This window comes from Haliotis rufescens, unplaced genomic scaffold, assembly GCF_023055435.1.
Source record: "Haliotis rufescens isolate VD_foot unplaced genomic scaffold, xgHalRufe1.0.p SCAF_13, whole genome shotgun sequence".
NCBI lineage: Eukaryota > Metazoa > Mollusca > Gastropoda > Lepetellida > Haliotidae > Haliotis > Haliotis rufescens.
The window spans coordinates 32,699,626-32,724,538 of record NW_025963813.1 but is presented as its reverse complement, the minus strand read 5'-3'; the positions used below and the strand labels follow the sequence as shown (position 1 = coordinate 32,724,538).

The 24,913-nt window shown below is 41.6% G+C and overlaps 1 protein-coding gene across 1 annotated transcript; it reads left to right on the top strand.

Moving 5' to 3' along the window:
* Positions 1–1,645: 1,645 nt before the first annotated feature.
* LOC124118182 (arylsulfatase B-like) lies at positions 1,646–15,318 on the top strand. Its single transcript, XM_046480290.2, has 14 exons — positions 1,646–1,801; positions 3,674–3,785; positions 3,980–4,031; positions 6,412–6,515; positions 8,028–8,134; positions 8,485–8,549; positions 9,152–9,253; positions 10,130–10,193; positions 10,991–11,088; positions 11,596–11,732; positions 12,562–12,620; positions 12,929–13,052; positions 13,728–13,870; positions 14,351–15,318. Exons 1-14 carry the CDS (start codon positions 1,705–1,707, stop codon positions 14,527–14,529), a joined length of 1,443 nt encoding a protein of 480 aa, XP_046336246.2. The 5' UTR covers positions 1,646–1,704; the 3' UTR covers positions 14,530–15,318.
* The last annotated feature ends 9,595 nt before the right edge of the window (positions 15,319–24,913 follow it).

The window sequence follows — 24,913 nt, the reverse complement described above, 5'->3', positions numbered from 1 at the left end:
CCTCTGTCCGCCATGTGCCGTCCTAACACAGGTCAGTGTCACGACCTCTGTCCTCTGTCGTCTGTCCTAATGGTCCGACAAACACTGTAGGCGTGTTTCTCATTGCTTACTTCGAGCGCTGCATCAGTCTCATTTTGAGGTTAATACTGGCTGGGGTATTTTCAGAACGGTAATATAGCCTGTAGTATTGACAATTGCTCCAAGATCTGGATACGGCCATGCCACACATGCGTGGCTGCTATGGGCCCCGAATAATTAAAATGCTGCCCACAACGGTGTAAATCACAAATCAATTACCCAATTCCCCCAATCAAGCCACTGGTTCGGCCGTTAAGACTGTTAACTGACCAAATCTATTAGCTATTACGTCGTGTAGAACTACGTCAATCTGATAACTCAACATACACTGTAGGGCAAAATAAAGTATACACTTGAACATTGGATATCACCAAAAGATTCCAAACATTAACAAACGTTTAGTCTGAAAACTGGCCGAAAAACTCCAAACGTGAGGTCTAAATACCCGTATCAAATACATCAACATTTGGTTCATTCTTAGACACCAACAAAGATGGGTGTATACTTTCGTTTGCCTGGCAGTTTATCTTGTGTTTCGAGATAGTCGAAGATACAGTTACAACTAACCCATTAGAAAAGGGTTTATCTTTCATAGACTTTACCTAGATCATCCGTAACGATGCATACAATATTGGGTCGCTGTGCGAGAACGCCGCCAATGAAGGCGAAGAGTAGGGCTGCTACTACTGTCGACATCATAGTGACTTCGCATCCCGTCTCAACTACAATATGTCTGGAAGCGTTTTCACAATATCTGGGGACTTGATATGGTGTTATCGGGGCAGACAGTGATATGATCAAGTGCAAGTGCAGGCTACAAATCACGTGATATAGGCACGGTGACAACCTTGCCACGTGTGACATATATGTTTATAACGAACTACGGTTTTAACGAACTAAAATTAGTGGCCCCTTTGAGTTCGTTATAACCATTGTATACTCTATTTAGTATATCTCTATTTTGCCATTTTGGCCTAAAGGTCAATTGATCTTGTTGCAGAAATCATGTTTCAATATTGCAACATCACCACAACATGTCTGTCGTTCATGTCGTCACGTCTTAAATTACCCAATTTAATATATAAATATACCCGTGAAGATCCGGGGTAGATTAGGTCTTCAGCAACCCATGCTTATCGTAAAAGGCGACTAACGGGATCGGGTGGTCAGTCTCGCTGACTTGATGCATGTCATCGTATCCTAATTGCGTGCATCGGTGCTCATGATATTAATGACTAGATTGTCTGGTCCAGATTCGATTATTTACAGACCGCCGTCATACAGCTGGAATATTGCTGAGTGCGGTGTTAAAGAACAAACCAAGCCCTTATAAATTAATATATTAGATTGGGTAATTGTAGAAGAGTTGCTGCATACGACAGGAAAAATAAACGTGTAACACCGACCTAAATACCCCCTTTGAACCATGTTAATATGGCGTGGTATCTCTGCCGATTTCACACTTGTCAAGGTTGTCACCGTCCCTATATCACGTGATTTGTAGCCTGCACTTACACTTGATAATATCACTGTCTGCCCCGATAACACCATATCAAGTCCCCAGATATTGTGAAAACGTTTCCAGACATATTGTAGTTGAGACGGGATGCTGAAGGCGAAGTTACTATGATGTCGACAACAGTAGCAGCCCTACTCTTCGCCTTCATCGGCGGTGTTCTCGCACAGCGACCCAATATTGTATTCATCGTCGCAGATGATCTAGGTAAAGTCTATGAAAGATAAACCTTTTTCTAATGGGTTAGTTGTAACTGTATCTTCGAATATCTCGAAACACAAGATAAACTGCCAGGCAAACGTTGGTGTCTAAGAATGAACCAAATGTTGATGTTTTTGATACAGGTATTTTGGACCTCACTTTTGAAGTTTTTCGGCCAGTTTTCAGCCTAACGTTTGTTAATGTTTGGAATCTTTTAGTGATATCCAATGGTCAAATGTATACTTTATTTTGCCCTACAGTGTATGTTGAGTTATCAGATTGACGTAGTTCTACACGACGTAATAGCTAATAGATTTGGTCAGTTAACAGTCTTAACGGCCGAACCAGTGGCTTGATTGGGGGAATTGGGTAATTGAGTTGTGATTTACACCGTTGTGGGCAGCATTTTAACTATTCGTGACCCATTGCAGCCACGCATATGTGGCCAGGCCGTATCCAGATCTTGGAGCAATTGTCAATAGTACAGGATATATTGCCGTTCTGAAAATACCCCAGTCAGTATTAACCTCAAAATGAGACTGATGCAGCGCTTGAAGTAAGCAATGAGAAACACGCCTACAGTGTTTGTCGGACCATTAGGACAGACGACAGAGGACAGAGGTCGTGACACTGACCTGTGTTAGGACGGCACATGGCGGACAGAGGTTGCGTTTGTCTGTTGGCAGTCTTAAAGTGCACCGGTTCAGTAACCTTAGCCAGTGTCTGTTTAAGTACACTGTTGGTGATATGTGCTATTTCTTCCCCCGTATTATCTGTTTGTGACGTCATGGTGCTATCTCCACCTGTAGGTCTTTGGAGGGCAAATGTCCAGGGAAACCATCCTGATTCACCTCATTGATGTTTGTCTGTTTGTTTGTTGTTTAACGCCGCACTCACCAATATTCCAGCTATATGAAGGCGGTCTGTAAACTATCGAGTCTGAACCAGACAATCCATTGATTGACATCATGAGCGATCCACGCAATTGGGATACGAGCACATGCATCAACCAAGTCAGCGAGCCAGACCGCCCGTTGTCGTTAGTCGCCTTTTACGGCATGCATTGGTTGCTGAAGACCTATTCTACCCCGGATCTTCACGGGTCCCTTATTGATGTAGGACCCAATGCTGTCATTGATTGTGGAATTCACTAAGGGGTCCAATATGTTTTCCTATTTATATTTTATACCCAGGATATCATCGTAGGACAACATTATTTAGTAACCTTAAGCCGTCATCGTATAACAGGAGCGAGTAAGGGAATTAACTCCGCTTTGGGCCGTATTACCTTTATAACAGCGTGTCAGCTTCATATGGGAGGAAAGCACGAAGTGATGCATGTCTCAGGCGTTTACCACTTTGGTGAAACCCACGAGCATGGGTATGGTGCTGACAAAACTAAAAACATTATCGGGGCGAACAGGGATTCGAACCAACAGTCATAGGAGTCTGGGATGTCGAAGGGACTCCACAGTGAATTGCGGTGCCCCAGACGACTGGACCACCCTTGTCCCTCATATGACAGGATGACTGTAGTGCAGGTTCAAGCAAAAAAACTGCTATTTTCTTCAGCCAGTGTTAGTGGCGGGTGCTGCCAGTCGGGCAGAACATCTTTGCCCCTTGCGCGAACACTTCGTGTCATCACAGATTTTCAGTGATCCATTCATATAATTTTCACTGCTATTGTGTCTTGAAGGCCCAATGGAATCTGTTTCGGTAGACATATGATATGACGAAATATAATATTTTAACTATCAAAGTCTCAGTTTTCATCTTGTTGTTTTTACAAACCAGGGTAACATAAAAGCAACTGGCGTTTTAGTATACATGTACAGCTATCAAACACAGAGGTCCGTCAGAAGATGTTGGTTGTTGCAGGCTGGAATGATGTTGGCTTCCGGAACCGTGACATGCTGACACCTATTATGGACAAAATGGCGCGAGATGGTGTGATACTGGACAGGAACTATGTACAGCCGCTGTGCAGTCCGTGAGTGTCATTCAACGTCTATTTCACAAGAATATTGAAACAGTTCATTCAATGTAACATGTTTAACTCCACATATACTGGCGGGTAAAAGTAAGTGGAATAGTGTTCAAACGATGCTTTACAAACGCTGATTGTGACAGTGATTGTCATCCATAACAAACTCACTGCACATGAAGAGTGTCCGTATGTTTCAGCTCCCGAAGTGCATTTATGTCTGCGGTTTTTCCCTTCAAATCTGGTCTTCAGGTAAGTGAGTGAATGAGTATGGTTTTACGCCGCTTTTAGCAATATTCCAGCAATATCACGGCGGGGGACACCAGAAATGGGCTTCACACATTGTGCCCATGTGGGGAATCGAACCCGGGTCTTCGGCGTGACGAGCGAATGCTTAAACCACAAGGCTACCCGACCGTCCCCTGAAGTGATGCAGGTCCTAGACGTTTATCACTTTGGTGATCACAATGGAGAGATGGAAAGCTCAAAAGGATTTAAAATACTTACATCCTCCTTGGCATGTATTAGTAATTCGAACCACCGACCAGATGATCATGTCATAACCAAGGGAGGCAACTTGACCATCCGAGCCTGGATAGAGTTGAAACCGACATATTTGAGTGATCTTAACACTATTTAATGCAGGCACTTATAATTTTCGTTAACGAAGTATCTGTAGTATAAAGTTATACAATATTCTATTATATATCAAAAATATATTTAAATATTATATACGAGCAGAAGAAAGGAACCGTGCTTCATATGAAGTGATGTAAATGTTATAAGATATGATAATCCGTCTGATCAATGTTTTATCATAACATGTTCGTTAACAAAACCCATACCCAGGTGAGGGTAACGACTCAATGAACAATGTCAATATCAGGTGCATCCACCACACAGGCGAGGCAGTAGCGGAGTAATGAGAACACCAAATGATTGCAAACAGCCTCGGGGAGAGGTCAGGAGAATAGCCTGACATGGCAGTACTGCAATGTTATGCTGCCTCCAACAGTCTGATACAACACGTGGAACATGTTGGCGGGCATTGCCACGCAACAATGTGACGTTATAATTACCTCCTTGCATTTGAACCAAGGGGAGAACATGATCTTGAACGATGTTGTCCTGGTTGGGTGCGCCATTCAAATTTCCATGACCAATGGTGAGTTGTGTTCACCCAAGAGTTGTGGTGTTACCCATACCATTACACTTCTACCCCTAAACCAACGACGTTGAGTAACGCAAGCGTCGCTAGAACGTTCTCCTTGATGCCTGTAGATCCTTGCACCACCATCAGAGCTGTCCAGCTGAAACCTGGACTCATCTGTGAACAGTATACTGTCCAAGTCTTGTCTTCTGAACCCCAGATGCTGTCTACACTATGCTAGAGGTGCTAGATGGTGTCGTGGAAGTTAGATCGGGCGTATCACTGGACATGGAGATGGGTATTGTGCTCCCTCAACCGGTAGCATACAGCTCTGCCACTAATTGGTTTCAACCAAGGCATTGACCGAGCTGTTAGGTATTTGATATTCTGGGAAGGGTGGCGGGTCCTGGATTTTTATCGAAAAAAATAAATTGTCCCAGAACATTCTTGAACCAAAATAATTATGCCTTATTGTGCTGAAAAAAACGAATTTGCCAGAAAAAAGTACATTGATGCAACAAAATAAACTTCAGACTCATAGGTTTAAATACAAAATACCTGGTAGCTGAAAAATATCTAATCTCGACTCTAAATCTCTCACTCACTCACTCACTCACACACTCACACACTCACACACCCACACACCCACACCCACACTCACACACACACACATACACACACACTATTGAATTTTAAATGAAGCTTGGTTACTGTTTTGGGTTAGTTTTTTATGAATGTATTCTTTAATAATATTTTTTTCTAGTTACATTTGTTATGCATTTTATGATAAAACTAGAATCGTTAAAATCTTGGTAGCTATTATGAATAGATAAATATAGATATGAGCTTTACCAACAACGTTATAAAACGTCACACACGAGACGTCATCTGACCTGGATCACTGAGAGTTATCTCCCATTGCAGTACGAAGTGATAGGTCATAATCAGGCTGTGTGTTTCCCACTAAATTACACACTTCTACCCCAAGAGCTGAAGAAGTTAGGATACGCAACTCACATGGTGGGGAAGTAAGTTGTGGCAGACACCATGACCGTGTTTGCATGTAGTATACAGGATGTCTTCTGAGCTGTGATAGTTGACATGACAGTTGATATGACAGTGATTCACGGCAGGTGAGTTCAGATCCATTAACATGATACACAGCGATTCCCTAACTCTACCCAGTACCAGTCCCTATCCCTATGAGACACAACCAAGGTTTGGGGCAGATTTAGCACGAACGAAACCATGATAGTTGGCGTGATAGTTGACATGAGCCTCCTCACGTTAGTTCAGATCATATAACACGATACACATGGTGTCACACCCATCCCTGACTCTGCCCCTTCCAATCCCCATCCCTATCCCCACGAGATACAACTGAGGTTTGGGCTAGATTTACTGTCACTGATGGCAAACGAACGAAACGGAAGAGAATATACGAGACAGTTGACATATGGTAAGAGTAACCTCCCTTTCCAGCATCAAGTCATTGGAGCTAAACAATCAGTCTGCCTGCCCCTCAACTACACCATCCTCCCACAGGAGCTGAAGAAACTCGGCTACGCCACACACATGGTTGGCAAGTGAGTACACAATCTTAACACCTCAACAATCACGTCAAACAAGTACAGAATGACTTTGGCAAGGAATGATAAGGAATGCTTGACTTTTCCTGAATCTTATATTGAAGACATGTATCCATATGTCTCATTCTTTACTCATTAAGCAATCAGTGATAATTTGGGGGGGGGGGGGGGGGGAGAGGGGGGGGGGGGGGGGAGGAGGGGCTTGGTCTGTCAGTTACGAAAAAGTGGTAAATGTCTTCCCCCTCACAGGCTCAAATATTACTGTTTATAAACCTCCAGTGATGCATTTCCATTACTACAACAGGTTGTTCTTTTCTCCGAAAATCGCTCTGCCCACAGGGTTTTCTACAGAAGATCCCTCTGCCCACGGGATTTTCTACAGAAGACCCCTCTGGCATTTTGAAAAAAAATAAAGTTTTTTCATCAACGTTTATTTCATGAAATGTTTACAGAAGTCTACGCGATGTGGACATTGAAAACAATAGGACGTCCACTTCTGGTTGGCTCATCTGGAGTTACTGGCGACTGTGTAGGCGTTAGTTTTTCCGACTTGTCAGAAATAGTCACGCATCTCCGTTTCGGATCGGCACCACAGATAATTGCAGACACTGCCGACTTCTGTTGATCAGATGTACGCTTGTACGACCACACAGCTTCACTTCGGTACCCTGAAATTAAAATTAATATGTTAAAAACTGGTTTCAATGGCACATTCATTTGCAGAACAGTAAACAAAATTGAAAATTCACAACGTAAACGACTATCGTATTGTTCCGTTCCCATTGACAATCAAGGCACTGCTTCAAGTTCTAGATCTTGTTTCATGCCTAAATTAATATGTATTATCGACAGCAGCATTGTACTCACCATAGAAAGAGGACGCAGTTATAAAAAGACCGTCTTCGTCGCTCCCCTCATTGTGCAAGTTGCGTCAAAACTGACTGCAGCTGAACACACGTGATCCCAAGTCATAGCATCTAGCACGCACTGCATGCACTCCACATGCACGATCACGCGAAGCGGTTGCGTTCGAGCTGTACGCATTTGACTGATAACTTTCGACTGCTACAATTGAAATTTCAGAATTAAAGTTATGTCATGTAAACAAAAAATCTTCCTCATATCTGTCGGTTTATAAGTCAGAGATTAACCTTCTCCTATGGCTATCCGTGAAAATAATGCACTCCAGTGCAGGAAAAGCCCATGGGCCTACGGTCCGCGGGCTTTTCCTTTGCCGGACTGCATTATTTTCACGGATAGCCCGCGGGGGCGGTTTATATCCTATACTTATATTGGCTCTCACTCATAATGAATTCAGTTAATAAGGGACAAACCAAACTGATTATCACGAACACAGCAATTGTTAACGTAACGCTGATTAATCGTATACTTTGAAACTGCTTCGTTTTCTTCAGTAAGAATACTCACAAGAATTTCGAACCACATAATTCAAAATACTTCGAAGATCCATCGAAATGTGAATACAGGATGACACATTGTCCACTCCAGATGGCACCTGGGTTTCTGTGAGTGGGGATGCACACCAACATACCGGGGCTTCGATACTTTCTTCGGCTACTATAATTCAAAGGAGGACTATTACTTGCATAATATTTGTAAGTACAACACTAAACCCATCCACAATGGGGGTATGCGTTCTACCCATGTCAGGAAGTAAACCAAACCACATTACTGACACAGGTCGACACATAATGTGTCTGAAAAGGGGGCGGGGCTTCTACCACCTGAATCCCATTTGATCCAGATACACACTTGACTTGTCTGTCTAGTCATTGGTGTAGTCTACTATTTCTTTCACTATGCGGTAGATATTGCACTTTAGACTTTTAGACGATCAAATCAATTATCAAACCAACTGGTAAAACTAAAATAAACGTTTATTTCCATCAAAAGATCCAGTCAAAAGATTTGCATGGTTACACATATCGTCACGTGTGTGTTTCAGCCGGGTTTTTAGACTTCAGGAACAATAAGGAAGCGGAATGGGATTACCAAGGGACATATTCAGCGGTAAGACTGGTTTACATATGTTGCATTAACCTTTGAAAGTTAAATACAAGGATACCTAAACGTCATTCTGGGTGAAATCTATCTTTAGTCTAATATCAGTAATGTGCTTAATCGGGTCTATCAACGTGGCACGTCACATCGCGCTGGTTTTATTTGTTCTTTTGTGTGCTGTGTAACGCCGCTTTCACCAATATTCCAGCTATATAACGGCGGTCTGTAAATAATCGAGTCTGGACCAGACAATCCAGTGATTGACATCATGAGCATCGATCCACGCAATTTGGATACGATGGCATGCATCAACCACGTCAACGAGCCTGACCATCCCGATCCCGTTAGTCGCCTTTTACGACAAGCATCGTCGCCTTTAACGGCAAGCATGGGTTGCTGAAAACCTGTTCTACCCTGGATCTTCACGGGTCAATCGCTTCTCTCACTTTGTTTTCCTTCTGACCCAGACGTGTTTGGTGTTAGACAAGGGGCCTCTACCGATCAATATCAGGCCCCTTGTATTGTCCACAGAAAGACTGAAATGTTGCTGTCAGTGGGGGTTCGATCTGTACTAATGCTACCACTTGTTTCTGCTTCCCCTCACGATCCAGTGGGTGTTCACAGAGAAGATCGTTGACGTCATCAACACCCATGACAAGAGCCAACCACTGTTCCTGTATCTGCCCTTCCAGAACGTTCACGCCCCGACAGAGGTGAGACATTGCATGGTACAACAAGAGCTGTAGAGGAAACAGTTCAGGAACATCTTGTCACGTGACACTCCACCTGCCCAACTAACAGTCATGGCAAGATTCATGTCGATTGATCACAATTTACTTGTTGTTAGCTCCACTTTTGTGATGTAGTTCCATCTAGCAGTCGATATTTGATTATCCTATTACTAAGAGACATAGTAGTTACAACGTTTACCCAAACTGGAAATTCTCTGTCCTGTGGAACAAAGTACCCCGATAGTACCAACAACCACCTTATACAGATCACGTTGCATATAAACATAGCTAGTTTAATATCTGGTGCCTATATAAACTGCCTGGCAAAAAAAACTATAAACACATGTTTGGTGGAGGCTACAAATATAACAAACAAAAATGGTTATTCGGTAATGTCTTTGAAACAGGTATCATAGTTGTGTTTCGACGAATGTTTTCAGCCTAATGTGGTTTTGATGACGTTTGTAATTATTTGGGCAGATCCAAATTTCAAGTGTATACTTTCCTTTGTGTAGATGAAACATGTCCATACAAGTCTTTTTTATTTGTACAAAATATGTGTCTTGGAAAATGTATATGAATAATGTGATATTAATGCTGTCATATTTTCTGATACTGGTGTTAATCAGCTGCCAAATGATAATTTTGATGGGTTTTTTTCAAATGCTATATGATACATATGCTATTCACCTGTTATATGATATACGGACGTATATCATATTCACATGCTATATTATATAGATGTTATTCGCCTGTCATATTGTTTAGATGTAATTCACCTGTTATATGAATAGATGTTACCACCTGCATGCATATTTTGTTCACAATCAGTATAATCTGAACGTCACTATGTTGCAGGTCCCCAAGATATATGAAGATAGGTTCCCACATGTTGTGAATAAGGGAAGGCGTGTGTTCAGTGGTGAGTATTAACCGCCCTTGAGACATGTGACCAGCCAATGCATGATAACCTTGATGTAAGCCTTCTCGGGTCGCCCTGTGATCTACGATGTTGGATCTCCCTGTGTACAGTTACGTCCCTTACACGTACCAGGATTCCCTGGTCATGGTTTAATTCCAATCTCAGATTCATAACGATTATGACCCTTGGTGACAGCACTATACCCGAGCTGATAGGTTTCACCAATCACGTTGACGCCGACTACCCGCGTGACCTTGACCTTTCCTGCCATTGATTAGCGCACTATGATATGAACAAAAGATAATGTTCAGGCGGCGTTTAAATCCAACACACTTTGAGTAGACATACTGATATGATAGTACGCAATTAGTTTAACTGATTCGCGATGACGACCAAACAGAGGATAACGAGGCATGCATTACATACAGTCGAACAGACAGGATAGGAAGTCAGATCCTTTAAAGTGAAAAAACTGATAAAGTGAAAACACATGTTGGAGGTGATTTGCATATACTGTACATGCTCTTGGACCAATCAGATGTAATGACTTGCACATACCTACTCATGGACCAATCAGATGGGATGACTTGCTCATGAACCAATCAGATTGGATGACTTGCTCATGAACCAATCAGATGTTGATTTGCATATATCTACTCATTTAACATGACCTTGTATCATGGACGTTCAGAGTTCATATTAGTTCAAACAGGTGCAGTGATTCAGGTTGATACGACAAATGCCTTTGTATATTGTTAGCGTGCGTCATCATTATGAGGATATTTACAACTTTGCAGGTATGGTGAATGCCCTTGATGAAGCTATAGGGAACGTGACTGACGCCTTGAAGGAGAGAGGGCTGTATGACAACACACTGTTCCTGCTCACAGCTGATGTACGTGACTACCTTTGTTTGTTGTTCAACGCCGAACCCTGAATATTCCAGCTAGATGATGGTGGCCTGTACATTATCATAGATCAGAAAAAAACAGTGATTGATATCATGAGCAACGTCCCACAACCTCATGTACGATGACATGACAAAGTCACCGAGCTTGACCCGTCGATCCATTTAGTGGATCCTTTACGACCAGCATAGATTGTTGTTTAACGCCTCACTCAGCAGTATATATGACGACGGTTTGTAAATAATCGAGCCTGGACCAGACACTCCAGTGATACTGACATCATGAAAATCGATCTACGCAATTCGGATACGATACCAAGTCAACGATCCCGAGCCCTTTATACTCCATATTCCAGAGTAGACTATATATATATATATATATATATATATATTATATTATTTGCAGTTGGTATATTGTAAAAACTGTATGACATATTGTACATTGTGTTTTAAGTTGTAAGTGTTGACATGTACCTTGAAAGCGTGTTGTTGCAGAACGGAGGGGAGATATTTAGTCACGGCAACAACTGGCCCCTGAGAGGAGGCAAGCACTCTCTGTGGGAGGGGGGTACGAGGGTGACGGCGTTCATGTCGGGGGCGGGACTCCAGAAGACGGGCTACACGTATGATGGGTAAGTGACCTCTCATGAATACCATTTCTTAGCTTGAATTGTGGAAACAGCCTGTTAGTTACTGCATTCGCTCGTCACGCTAAAGACCCTGGTTAGAATCTTAATTACATTAGTACAATGCTTGAAGACAGTCTCTGGTGTTGCCCATACATTTAGCTGGCAGAGAATGGTTCATTTATGTTGCTGGTTGACGTCATGTATGTTGCTGGTTGATGTCATGTATGTTGCTGGTTGATGTCAAGTATGCTGCTGGTTGATGTCATGCATGTTGCTGGTTGATGTCATGCATGTTGCTGGTTGATGTCATGCATGTTGCTGGTTGATGTCATTTATGTTTCTGGTTGACGTCATGTATGTTGCTGGTTGATGTCATGTATGTTGCTGGTTGATGTCAAGTATGCTGCTGGTTGATGTCATGCATGTTGCTGGATGATGTCATGCATGTTGCTGGTTGATGTCATTTATGTTGCTGGTTGACGTCATGTATATTGCTGGTTGATGTCATGTATGTTGCTGGTTGATGTCATGTATGTTGCTGATTGATGTCATGCATGTTGCTGGTTGATGTCATGCATGTTGCTGGTTGATGTCATGTATGTTGCTGGTTGGCGTCATGTATGTTGCTGGTCGGTGTGAGTGTTGTACAATGGTCTATGTCATACTGAGATGTGTAATGGCGTCCACTTAAACCAACAGAGAGTCAAATAGTTATATAAATACGCATTTACTTTTATACGTTACATGATTCTGAAGTCATGCTTTAAACGAGAATGTAGTGTGACTTTCCCTCACGCCTCTTTTTAAATAATCAGCGTTACTTTCTGTTTAGAATGATCCACGCTGTAGACTGGCTACCGACTTTGGTTTCCGCCGCCGGAGGAACGCCGGGTAATTGTGATAACATACTGTGTAAAATGTATGTGTATACTTAATGAAAGAAAATAGTCTTGCTAGTAATTATATAAGTATTCAAGTTCTGAACAGGACTTACAGGTTGGTATGTGCAGTGTCTGTTTTAACAAGTTGTCCTGCCATGAATCTAGCGTCAGTTCACATGTCTACATGTTACATCCCCAGATCCAGACGGAACCGTTCCAATCCAATCGTCCATATTAAATTGACCACCAATGAAGATTATTGCCCCTTGTTTGATCCGTCTTGTCACAGTAAAGGTAGTGTGTGTTTATGTGATGCAGTGACCGACAGAGACGGGATAGATCAGTGGGACTCTATCAGGAATGGCCTCCCGTCCAAGAGAACAGAGTTCATCTACAATCTTGACTACCTTGTTATACCGAAAGAAGGCCAAGCTGGCATCAGGTAAGAGACTGAAATATAACACAGGAAGTAAGTAGATCAGGGCAAAGGTAAGTATGCCGAGTTTGTGTTTTGTGTAATTGAAAATTGAAAGAACTATATTCGGTTATGTCTATTTAACCAGCACTAATTCCTGCAGCAGTTTGTAAAAATAAATGGCAGGGTAGTCTTGTGTAAATATAAATTGGTACAAAGCTAGGGTAAAAAATGAATTTACAACCAAATGATCCCTACCATGTTTGAAATGAAAATGTGCGCCGAAAAGAGAAAGTCGGTGATTTTCAAAGATAAGATGTCTGACATAGCCATGAACAGTTGTGTATTATGCGAAAACATCTTTTTACATGACAAATTTAGAATTTGAATTATTTTTTAAAAATATAACCATACAGAAGTATTCTAGTGCTGCCTAAGCTCCGATAAATTCTTTGTTTTATATAAATATGATATTTTAAGATAACTTAAAATGCTTTCAATTGAAAATTAAGCATATGATAAAGTCAACTGCTTCTTAATTTTTTAAACCTGTCGTCCGCAATCAGGATACTACCTTCTTCAAGTCACTTGACCCCACAATAGACGTAAGGCATGCGCCTTTTCAATTAATTAAGCTCCCAACTGTGCAACCATGCAAAATATCTTGCAGTATGTTTGTATGTTTTGTGTGTTTTTTTTAAGGATGGGCAATTACAAACTGCTGCTTGGTTACCCTGGACAACAAGATGGCTGGCACCGTCCCATGAACAACACTGAAGATGATATATACGAAGAAATAATTTATGACCTTGACCCTGATAAAGCACAGTTATTTGATGTAATAGGTGCATATTTAATTATCACATCATCACCCAAATTAATATACTTCATACAGATCTATATGGTATTGATGAATACGATGTCTTTATTGTATGTAAGAAATAAATTCACTTGAGAAATACTTATTTTTTACCTCATTACAGAAATATTATAAGGGTAATACTACGTTTGCAAATTTATTTAAATCCTGTGATATTAATGTACTACGGTGGGTAGCTTTATATATATATATATTATTTAAAATGAGGTCGACAGAGATATAACACTCTGGACACGTGACCTAATGTAATATGTACTAGGGGCCATGTGGCCTGAATTACGAAGCCAACAAACAAACAACAAGTGATATACAATCAACACATATGTTACAAAATTAACTAGGTTCACAAATCAATACAAATTACTACTACTTCGCGTAGCTAGATGCTCACGATGTCGATCACTTGACCCAGTCAAGCTCTCACCAATGATTGTATCCGTTTCAGCGGACCCCACAGAGCGACATGACCTGTCCTCCCAACTACCAGACGTTGTTGCAAAGCTGAAGTCTCGCCTTCTGGAGTACCGAAAGCAGATGGTACCCCCCAACTTCCCCGACCCCGATCCACAGTCCAACCCCATGAAGTATGGCAACGCTTGGACGCCTGGCTGGTGCAAACTCTAAGAATGTGTCTCTTCATAATTCTTCATGTCGCGTAACGAGCTTGAACAAGACGTACAAGCTTTCATCATCGAAACATGTTTGCAGTCTGAATATACATACAGTAAACTACGGTTATAACGAACTCACAGGGACCACTAATTTTAGTTCGTTATAACCGTAGTTCGTTATAAGCATATACAGAATATGTACAGCAAATGGTCAGGACAAACAAATAAGTTCGTCATATCCGTCAGTAAGCATGTTCGTTATAAACGTAGTTTTCTGTACACGCATGTTTGCTTGATCATAAATCAGTGCGGGTTGCTTTAAATGTTCAATGTACTAACGGAGTACCGTTATATGCGACTGTAGCAATACATAACCGCAGCGATTTCAATTATCGTCTGTGGATCTATAATTTAGTTACTGGCTAAAATTGAGTGTGAAAAAAACGAACTGAATAGAATTGTAATAGCGGTAGTCTTTTCATTATTCTCTGGCGTCTCACACAGACACACAGACACAGACACAGACACACACACACACACACACACACACACACACACACACACACACACACACACACACAAATAAAATATAACCAGAGTTGTCTCCCTTGGTAAACAAGCCAGTGCAACGAACGCTGATATTCTAAAGGACATCTCTTTCCAATAGCAATGCGAAGGGTGGGTATTCCAGAAAACCAATGATCCCAAACAAAACAGAGCGAAGCATTCTCGGGAATGGTTTAAGGAGCATGATGTTACACTCCTGGAATGGCCCAGCTAAAGTCCGGGCCTGAACCCGACTGAAAATATTTAGGGAAACATGAAGGACAATGTCAATCAAAACAAGGCAAACGGTGAACAGTGCTCACTGACACCCCCTATTCAAAACGTGAAAAAAACCATATTTTCTCTGGAAATCCACTTATTAAAGTCAAACTATGCACTGTACCTCTCCCATTGGTATAGAAGATGTACTTCGATTTGAAAATGAGTCCATTCAGTAGTTGAAGTAAAAAAATTCTATGTCCAAAACATATAGAAATTATAGTTTTCAGAAAATATACTTATCATATTTGCACTGCACCTCTCCTAATAGTATAGAAATAGTTCCTGTAATTTGAAAAGAATCCATGCAATAGTTTTCAAGTTATATGTCGCACAAATGTTTAAGTAAAAACATCTTAACACAAAAACTGTAAAGAAAAGATGTATTTTTTCTGATAGTCCAAATATTTAAAATCAAACTTTGCACTGCACCACTCCTATTGGTATAGAAAGTGTTCACCACGTTTGAAAATAATCTTTGCGCTAGTTTTCATGTTATTGGTCGCACAAAAAATGTCCTCTGAAGGACTAGCGCACGGAATTCCTTGGTATAATTATATACTCGCGCTTCTTTGGTATAATTATATACTACACTCGAGGTTCGAGGTATAACAATCGAATGGTATGGGGATGGGATTACAGCAAGACAGAGGACCCGTATTATAGTGGTAGAGGGAAATCTCAATGGACAGCGCTACCGCGACGAGATCATCGGCCCTGTTGTTCTAACGTTTTTGCGTCGTCATGGCCCAGGCATTTCCTTTTAACATGACAACGTCCGGCTTCATATTGCTCGACTTCTTCAGGATTCTCTTCAACAAAACAACGTGAACTTCGAAACATGCTCCAGCAGGACTTTGTACGACGCCTGGTCCATTCCATCAGACGAAGATGTGTTGCTTGCATCGCAGCCAGAGGTGGACACACGCTATTGATTTGTAAATTCACATTTTGGCATGTTCATGTTTTTATTATGTAATCACGCATTTTCTGAAGTCAGTATGGCAAATTAAACCATTTGAACACTTACAAGAGTCTTTTATCTGTTGCAAACCGAAATTGTTTCAGAATTGGTAAAAAACATAAGTTTGCATTTAATCTTATTCAATGTCACAGGAACTTTTGTTGTTCAGTATATTTACAAAATGTCCAGGGGAATATAGTTTAGATTCAGAGATCTTACTTGGTTTTCGGTGAATGCCTTTATATCATGTGTCGCAAAGTGCTATCGCTAATAAAAGTTATAATTGTAAAAAAATAATTTTTCAGTGATCTTTTTGGGAAATTGTAAATGCTGAAAAAATATCGGTGGTCTGCAGAAGGACACGGATCCGGAATGGTTTCTGTTACGCGTACTGTGATGGCGACCATGAAGGGCGAGATGAACAAGGGGTAGCTCTTTAGCCAAATATCAGGCTAACATCAGTACATTTAGTCCACCAAGCAAGTCATAAAGCTCAATCAATGGCCTTAAAATCTATAGCTAGTATGTTAAAATGTTCTCGGTAGTGTCAAGAAAAGCACGGAGCCGATTCGGAAGCATGGACTACAGACAACAAATTCTCTCAGTTGACAAGGAAGGTTCTCTACAAGGTTACTTTAAACATATTGATAAAAACTTAAAATCTATATACAAACATGAACAACAATACGTCCGATTTTTAGTCACGGTAATATATGGTCAGAAATTTGAGAATTGAATGATAAACTTATAAACTCAGACGATCAGTTGGATAATCCTGACACTAGAAGTCGTAGAATTAATTATCTCTTTTGGAGATTCTGCTGCTAAACCATCTCCTCTGAAGTACTCAAAATAACCGTCTTCAAATTTCGCGCTAATTTGTTTAATTGGAGCACGTCTTATTTTCAGCCAATCAGAGGACTCGTTCGATTCTGACGGCGGCTGAACATCTAGTTCCGCTCGCCTTTCGTGACAATTATCCAAGCTCGCTGCATAGACTATCGATATTTCCATATGTGAGTGGCTTAAATCGAGTGTACATGACTTGTACAGGTAGAGAAAGTACTTATCTATCGATTTACGGCTAGTGTGTTTGTCAATAAGCGAATGAGGTGCCTTTCAATACTTATATATGTTGGGGGATAAATATTCATATTTACTGACCAGTAGCGAGTTCCTGTGGCGTCGAACTGTTAACTGCGTGATACAATCCAGGCCACGTATAAGTCAGTAAGTATGAGAACATGGGCATGTCTATCATAATGCAAAGTGATACAGGGTACCAGTACATCATGCATTGTGTGGAAGAAAGTCCATCTGTTTGGCGGCTACAGTGTTGTGATAGCTGTTTTTTTTAAAAAAAGAATATCAAAGGGCACTAAACCAATGTCACTCCCTCACTATCTAAATCAACAATAGAGGTTGTAATATTTTCCACTCTCATGATCAGAATGATCTGCGTTTCCGCACGTTCTGTCCTGTTCGGGCTATTGTCAGTATTCTCATATGTCCATATATGTCCATATAATCATCACCAGAGATGTCTGCTATTGATAAAGATGCTGATGTTGACGGCACATCAGCACTGAAAGAATATTTATGTATTCCTTGAGAGTGATCATGACAATGCCAAGATGAGTGAGTATGGTTTTATGCCGCTTTTAGCAATATTCCAGCAATATCACGGCGGGGGACACCAGAAATGGGCTTCACACATTGTACCCATGTCGGGAATCGAACCCGGGTCTTCGGCGTGACGAGCGAACGCTTTAACCACTAGGCTACCCGACCGCCCCAATGCCAAGATGAAATATTCTCGGGTTATATCACTAATCATGATGCGCTGAGAGTGTTTCGATCCGGATTCCTTGTTTGTTGTTTAACGCCGCACCCAGCAATATTCCAGCTATATGACGGGGTCTGAATAATCCAGTCTGGACCAGTCATATCCAGTGATTGACATCATGAGCATCGATTCACGCAATTGGGACACGATGACATGTACCAACCAAGTCAACGAGCCTGATCATTTGCTGAAGACCTATTCTTGTGTCTCTGGAGTGTCTGTACATTTCAGATCCCGAAGTGCATGCATGTCTTGTGTTTGTCCCTTTAAATCTGGCCTTCATGCAAGTACTCTAATCGGAGTTTGTATGGAAAATAACGATACATCATATACCCTCAAACCTCGTCATGTCGAGGTAAATATCAGTGGGTACTGTCCAGCGAGAAAAAGGTAGTCGCTACCAGTCCTACCAACTTCCGGTTTGGCATGGATACCCTCTGTTGGTTATATGCCGGCGGTAGGTAATCGAGACTATCCCCGGATTGACAACATGAGCATCGATGTACTATCCTCACCCGGTATTCCCACTGCACAGTAATACTAGTTTGCCTGTATTTCAGATATGCCAATATGACGGTAGAAATTTTCAGAAAAATATCTTTTTATTAGAAATTAGGTTTACAACCGCCATCATAATGTGTTGTGCAATCATCAGTAGAGCTGTCGGCCTCGGGGCTTGTTTCCCGGGAGTTGTCGGGCGTCGTTTCCCACTTCTCAGGGTTTGGCGCCGTTTGCCCGATTTTCAGGGATTGCTGTCGTCTATCTGCCCTCCCCCGTCATCCGGGTCGTCGTGCATTTCGTGATGGACGTCTCTAGATTCACGGATCGGATCTGATGAAAAACAATTACAATGTAACCTGTACCACTCGAAGTTGTCCGGATATTCCAATGTACGGATATTCAAATGTCCGGATTAACAAGTCTGGAAACGTACACTACCCAATAGTGCTGAGTCAAACTATTTGGAAAAATAAAACTGTCAAACATTGCAGTCCATCGTCCATACGAAGATCAACGATTACGAGCCATTACTGCATATTTTTCAAAAATGATGAATTATCGTTCGACTCATCACTTGTTTGGTTAGTAGAACATGTCATCATTTTAATAGTCAAGATAGCAGGGCCTCCGAACACGAGGTTTCCCTGTATATCTGGGTATACACAATGTCATCGTCTGGTTCAGACTCCATTATTTACAGACGGCCGTCATATAGCTGGAATATTGCTGAGTGCGGCGTTACACAACAAACAAACAAACAAACAAACAAACTGTAAATCATGTCTGGGCAGACAACCCAGTGGTTGATAGCATAAGCAACGTGCCACAATAGGACAGTCGCATGTCACAGTCTCATTCTCTGAGAAGCACCGATAGCTGGGTAATCCCGCACGGTTCGCATGGGGTTAGCAGAAACAAGGATTCGATAAGCGTACATCAACATGTTGCATCCTTACTCAAACAGCGACATGATAACCGCAGCAGAATCTGTGGAGGCTTGCAGGACAGCGTGCAGTTCCCTGTCAACAGAATTCACCATTAAACATAGGATCGCATTGAGTGAGTGAGTTGGGTTTAACGCCGCGTTGAATAGCATTATTGTTATGTCACGGCGTGTCAATTTAATCTGGGAGGTCTCAGACGTTTAGCACTTTGGTGAAAATGACGAGCACGAGTATGGTGTTGACAAACCTAGGGACATAATCGAGGCGAACCAGGATTCGATCATAGGTTTCTGGCGTCCCAAGGAACTATAGCATATATATGAACCAACCCAATATACCTTATATATCTGCATATATATATAACTAGACGCCAATGTGATTTTACGTCAGTCATGTCAGTTACCAAGTAAATCTCTCAGAGGAATTACCCATCTGAGATCCGCTCGCCTTCATTTTGACTGGGGGACATGGATGGCCCAGTCGTCTAAGGCGCCGCGATTCGCTGTGCAGAGTTGCGACCCTTCGGCACGCCAGAAACCTATGATTGTGGGTTCGAATCCCGGTTCGCCCCGATTATGTTTCTAGGTTTGCCAGCACCATATCCGTGGACGTGGGTTTCACCGAAGCGGTAAACGTCCGTTAAAAGGGGCGTTAAATCCAACTCTCTCATTTTGACTGACGCGTGGACACACTGTAACGTTAGTTCCGGCTTCGATAGCATTTCAAAGGTCATTGACACTGTACACATAACTTCTTTTTTTACTTAAGGGTTTGCAATTGACAAGGAGAGATTGTTATTGCAAAAAGATCGACACAGAAAGGTTGTCTAATACAAATGATGAACGATATTGAGCGACTTCCTTCAGTTAAAGGTATTCAGTCTTATCACGCATTGTCAGTTTGTTGTGGGGAAATATTGATGCAGGTCTTGGAAATTTATCACATTGGTTAATCTGCGAGCAAAGGTATGACTGACACCAAGAAACGTCTTGGCAAACCGGGAATCGACCCCACAACGGTGTTTCTTGCATGCATGTTCAAGGTAGCAGTAGGCGACGTGCAACGCCTTGGATGAATTGGCCAACTGGTTGAAATAAATCAGCAATGTCACGGTCGTGGTCGCCTATGATGAAATGGTAAGTCACCCGGACAAAACATTCGAGGTCAAATTCGAGGTCAAATTCAACGTCAAATTCAAGGACATGTGACTAGCCACAACATTCGGTTATCTACAATATGAAATACTGTTTGCGGTATGCTGGATAGTGGAAAACGGTCTCCGCTCCTAGTTTTCTAGCTAGACAAGATGAAGAAAGCTCTACATGTCGCTTAGACTCGGAAGTTATGGCAAGCGCGTGAACAGAGTGCTCTGCCTACCGATTTCGTAGTATGACGTCACAGCAGGCAGCAGGACAAGGAGCAAGCCAAGTACCACGGCGAAGGACATCGTTCGTGTCATCTTCCGCCCGACAAGGCTGGAACAAACCACAAAAAATAAACGAGATCCGTGCTTCTGAAACAATTTAGGTAAACGAAATGATATTTCCTGCATGACGTTCGCTGTTGAAAAACAAGCCTACTGATACAAGGCTTTGTCATATAATTGGTGTTTCTCGGCAGGATAAAGCCGACGGATAAAAACGATATCCGTTGGGGTCATATGCGGATAGAAATGCAAATTTCAAAGATCAAGTAGGAACTACTTTCAGTATTTTACAATCAAACATGGCGTCGCCTTTGTCATGCCGCGATCGAGTCAGGATTAACCATCGGGAATTTGGAGAAAGTACTCGGATAATTGCTATCATTATCAAACGATTAGTCTTATATGCTCAAAATCAGTGTCTAACTGTGACGTAGCTAAGGCATTTTACAAAATTGTGCAATTTAGAAGATATAAATTGCGAAACAATTTTGTGAGGACACTAGTTTAGCGAGATCATCTCATATCTTTGACCTCGCCGGCTTTGAACCTTTTCCCAAAACGAAAACAGAATGGATTTGGCCCAAATATGTGCGAATTGTTGCCTTGTTTCGTTTTGTTGCTGCGTGTACATCTGACTGCACTTCGTAACGTTAATGACAGGACAAGCAGACTCTGAACAGACGTCTCAGACTAGGGTTGGAGAAACTTCCCTTTGATAAAGGGCAGTTACCCTAGCGTACTGATGGCAGGAGTGCCGCGAAAGGCAAGTAGACAATTTGTGTAGGAAGTTTTGCCTATATGTAGTTACTCCAATGTATGAGAAACAGGTTGAAACTATGTTGACTTGTCACTCTCCGACTGACACATCACTCACCTTCTGACGTAATATATATTAATGCGCACATTCCAGGAAAACTTGCAATGTTTAGGTAAAGTTTTTTTTAGAGATGAGATCATGATATGATAAAGAAGTTGTCATGCGAGTGTGTTTGTGGATGGTAAATATCCTTTATCAGGAATAAACATTGTATTTACCGAGCCTTGGCGGGCTAATACATAGAGAATACTAGTTCACAACTGTACAAAGGTTTGTGGGTGAGTGAGTATGGTGTTAGCAATAGTCCAGCAATATCATGGCTGGGAACACCAGAAATGGGCTTCACACATTATACCCAAGTATACCCAAGAAACATTGAAAAATATAGCTTACAGAAACATTTACAATTATGTACGAACAATCGTGGCGGCCCGTCTTCAGTACAACGGTAAAATATTTTAATATAGTTCACGGTAACGATAACAAAAAACAGTTAATTAAAATAGGACCTTTTATCGTATCCGAAACAGTTAGTCTCGCTGACCATCACCGGCTCTTGGTACTTGCAGAGGACAATACCCTTCTTTCCCTTTTCACAGAATCCATGCACGCAATTTGCTCAAAACAAAGTAAACACCCCTTGGGTCAGAATATGACCCGCAGTACCCGGATTTCTTTGTCGTTTGTCGTGAGTTGAGTATGTGTGATAGTCCCCCCTCCCCCTCCCCACCCCCACCCCCACCCCCACCCCCACCCCCACCCCCTGCTTTCTTCCACAAACCAAATGATCATCAATGATTAACCTGAACATTACCAAGTGTGGCTGACAATGGTCAGTGCGAACTTATGTTGTACTTTTCAATTGGTCGATATAATACATCTTACTTTCATAACCATAGTTTATTCAGTCTTGCTTCACAACGGTATCAGGATCTATACCGAAACGTCACCCTTTACAGTATAAAAGAAGTTGTTATCCACAAATTGTGTCAATTTTGTCATCTGTCAACTTCAAAGTAATGCCATCAAACAATTCACAGTTTAGTTGTAAGAAATGATTTTTAAATAAATATCGGTGTACACAAAATCGGTTTATAACAGTGTCGAATATGAATTCAGTATTGTAAAAATATGACGGTAAAAACACATTCGCACCTACCTCAGCGATCAGTCGAAAATCTAACTGCACACAGAAAGCACGTGATTTCCTTTCAGAATGAGATTCGGATGAGCCAACACGGTTGCGTTTGTGTGCGTGTTTTTTTCTTGTGAACGACAGAAACGAATAACGTTTTTCACTGATCGGTCTGAGGGAATCTCAAACCTTTTCGCAACGGAAATGTAACCTTTGTTGTTGTGAACGCCTCGCTGTTGGTATATACAATGTTAGTTGTAGGCGTTTCACTCGGGGTATATGTGGTTGTAGGCGTCCCGAGGCTCGTTGTATAAAAGTGATGGACGCGTAAAACAACATGTACCCCAAGTGATACTGATACAACGAATTATCTTTCCGACATGTTTTAATATGACATAAAACAAATTCAAAATTAAAAGAAACAGCTGTTCGATTGAGCTGAGGTTGACTGGTGCTATATCACGTGACTTTCTTTTTTAACACGAAGAAGCGTCCGACTTTTTGCTTCGAAGCGGGGCATAATGGATTTATTTTCCCTCTCAGAAATCCACGTGCAGCCTGTTCGTGGCGGGGTATAAGGGATTTATGCTACCCCATGGCGGGATTCATGGTATTTTATCAAGATCACGTGAACCAATCAGTTCTCATTATTCTGACATGGGACCCGTGAAGATCCGGGGTAGAATAGGTCTTCAGCAACCCATGCCTGCCGTAAAAGGCGACTATATGCTTCTCATAAGAGGCGACTTACGGGATCGGGTGGTCAGGCTCGCTGACTTGGTTGATGCATCTTATCCCAATTGAGTGGATCGATGCTCGTGATATTAATCACTGGATTGTGTGGTCCAGACTCGATTATCTACAGAGCGCCGTCATTCATCTCGAACTTTGCTGAGTGCGGCGTTAAACAACAAACCAACAACATTTTTTTTTTTTAAGAGTGTATATCTTGATAAAATGGGTCTTACTTCGCGTAGTACATCCGATTACTTTAGCAACTTGATTAAAACATGAAAAGTTTGGTAAAATATCTGTCGAAGCCAAGTTGACACCTGCTTTGCAAATCCTGCAGTCGACCGAAATCGAACCGGATGTCTTGATCGTTACGCGATTTTGATTGGACAATGCACAGACTCGTTGCTAAAGCCAAACTGTAACTCCGGAATTCCAGTCTAGTTCGGCAAGTGTGAAAGAATAGTCTTTTAACTCCCTTGCCTCGGGAAGATGTGGTGAAATGAACACATTATTGTATTAAGTTATAAAGATGCTGTGTTTTCTATGTACAGCTAGGTACCTGTAGACCAAATCGCGTATATTCCAAATTCATGGTAGAATTATTGATAAGAATTAGTTAAAGTTAAAGTTTATTTCCTTCATTTAAGACTTTGGGGGAAATTCTAGATCTGCGCCTGTATCGCAGACATGCAGTCACCTTGTCATTAGCCATACATCATCTGTGACCCTGTGAGGACGCAGATCCCCATTCAGCTAAAATTCCTGTTAGATACTACATTTTACTGGGTGATCAGGCTCGATCGATCGCATGTCATTTACTCCGACGACGTGGTACGTTGCTCATAATATCAACCACTGGTTTGGCTAGTCCAGGCTGATTTCGTCACTGTGCTATCTCTGGAAAATTGTTGAGTTAAACAGGGGACAGTTAAAACATTATTAAACTGCTAGGTATAAATGGGCCTAAAGTTGAACATTGTTCTTACATCAGGATCATCTGTTCCAGCTCAGGGCGAAGATGCTGAAGTCGTGTGTTTCTTTTAGAAATATCTTTCAAAAATAACCATATAATTGGCAATTACCTGCGCGAAATCAACTTCATCGGAAACTCTCGAAAATATCAGCAACATCATCACAAATCAGACGCATCCGATAAACATAACGTGGGTAATACGAAGAAAAGCCAACTCATAACTCGCATCAT

Coding starts and splice junctions, on each gene's coding strand:
- LOC124118182 (XM_046480290.2), top strand. CDS start 1,705: ATGATGTCGACAACAGTAGCAGCCCTACTCTTCGCCTTCATCGGCGGT. Junction 6,516..8,027: donor GCCACACACATGGTTGGCAA/GTGAGTACACAA, acceptor TGTCCACTCCAG/ATGGCACCTGGGTTTCTGTG. Junction 12,621..12,928: donor CGCCGCCGGAGGAACGCCGG/GTAATTGTGATA, acceptor TATGTGATGCAG/TGACCGACAGAGACGGGATA.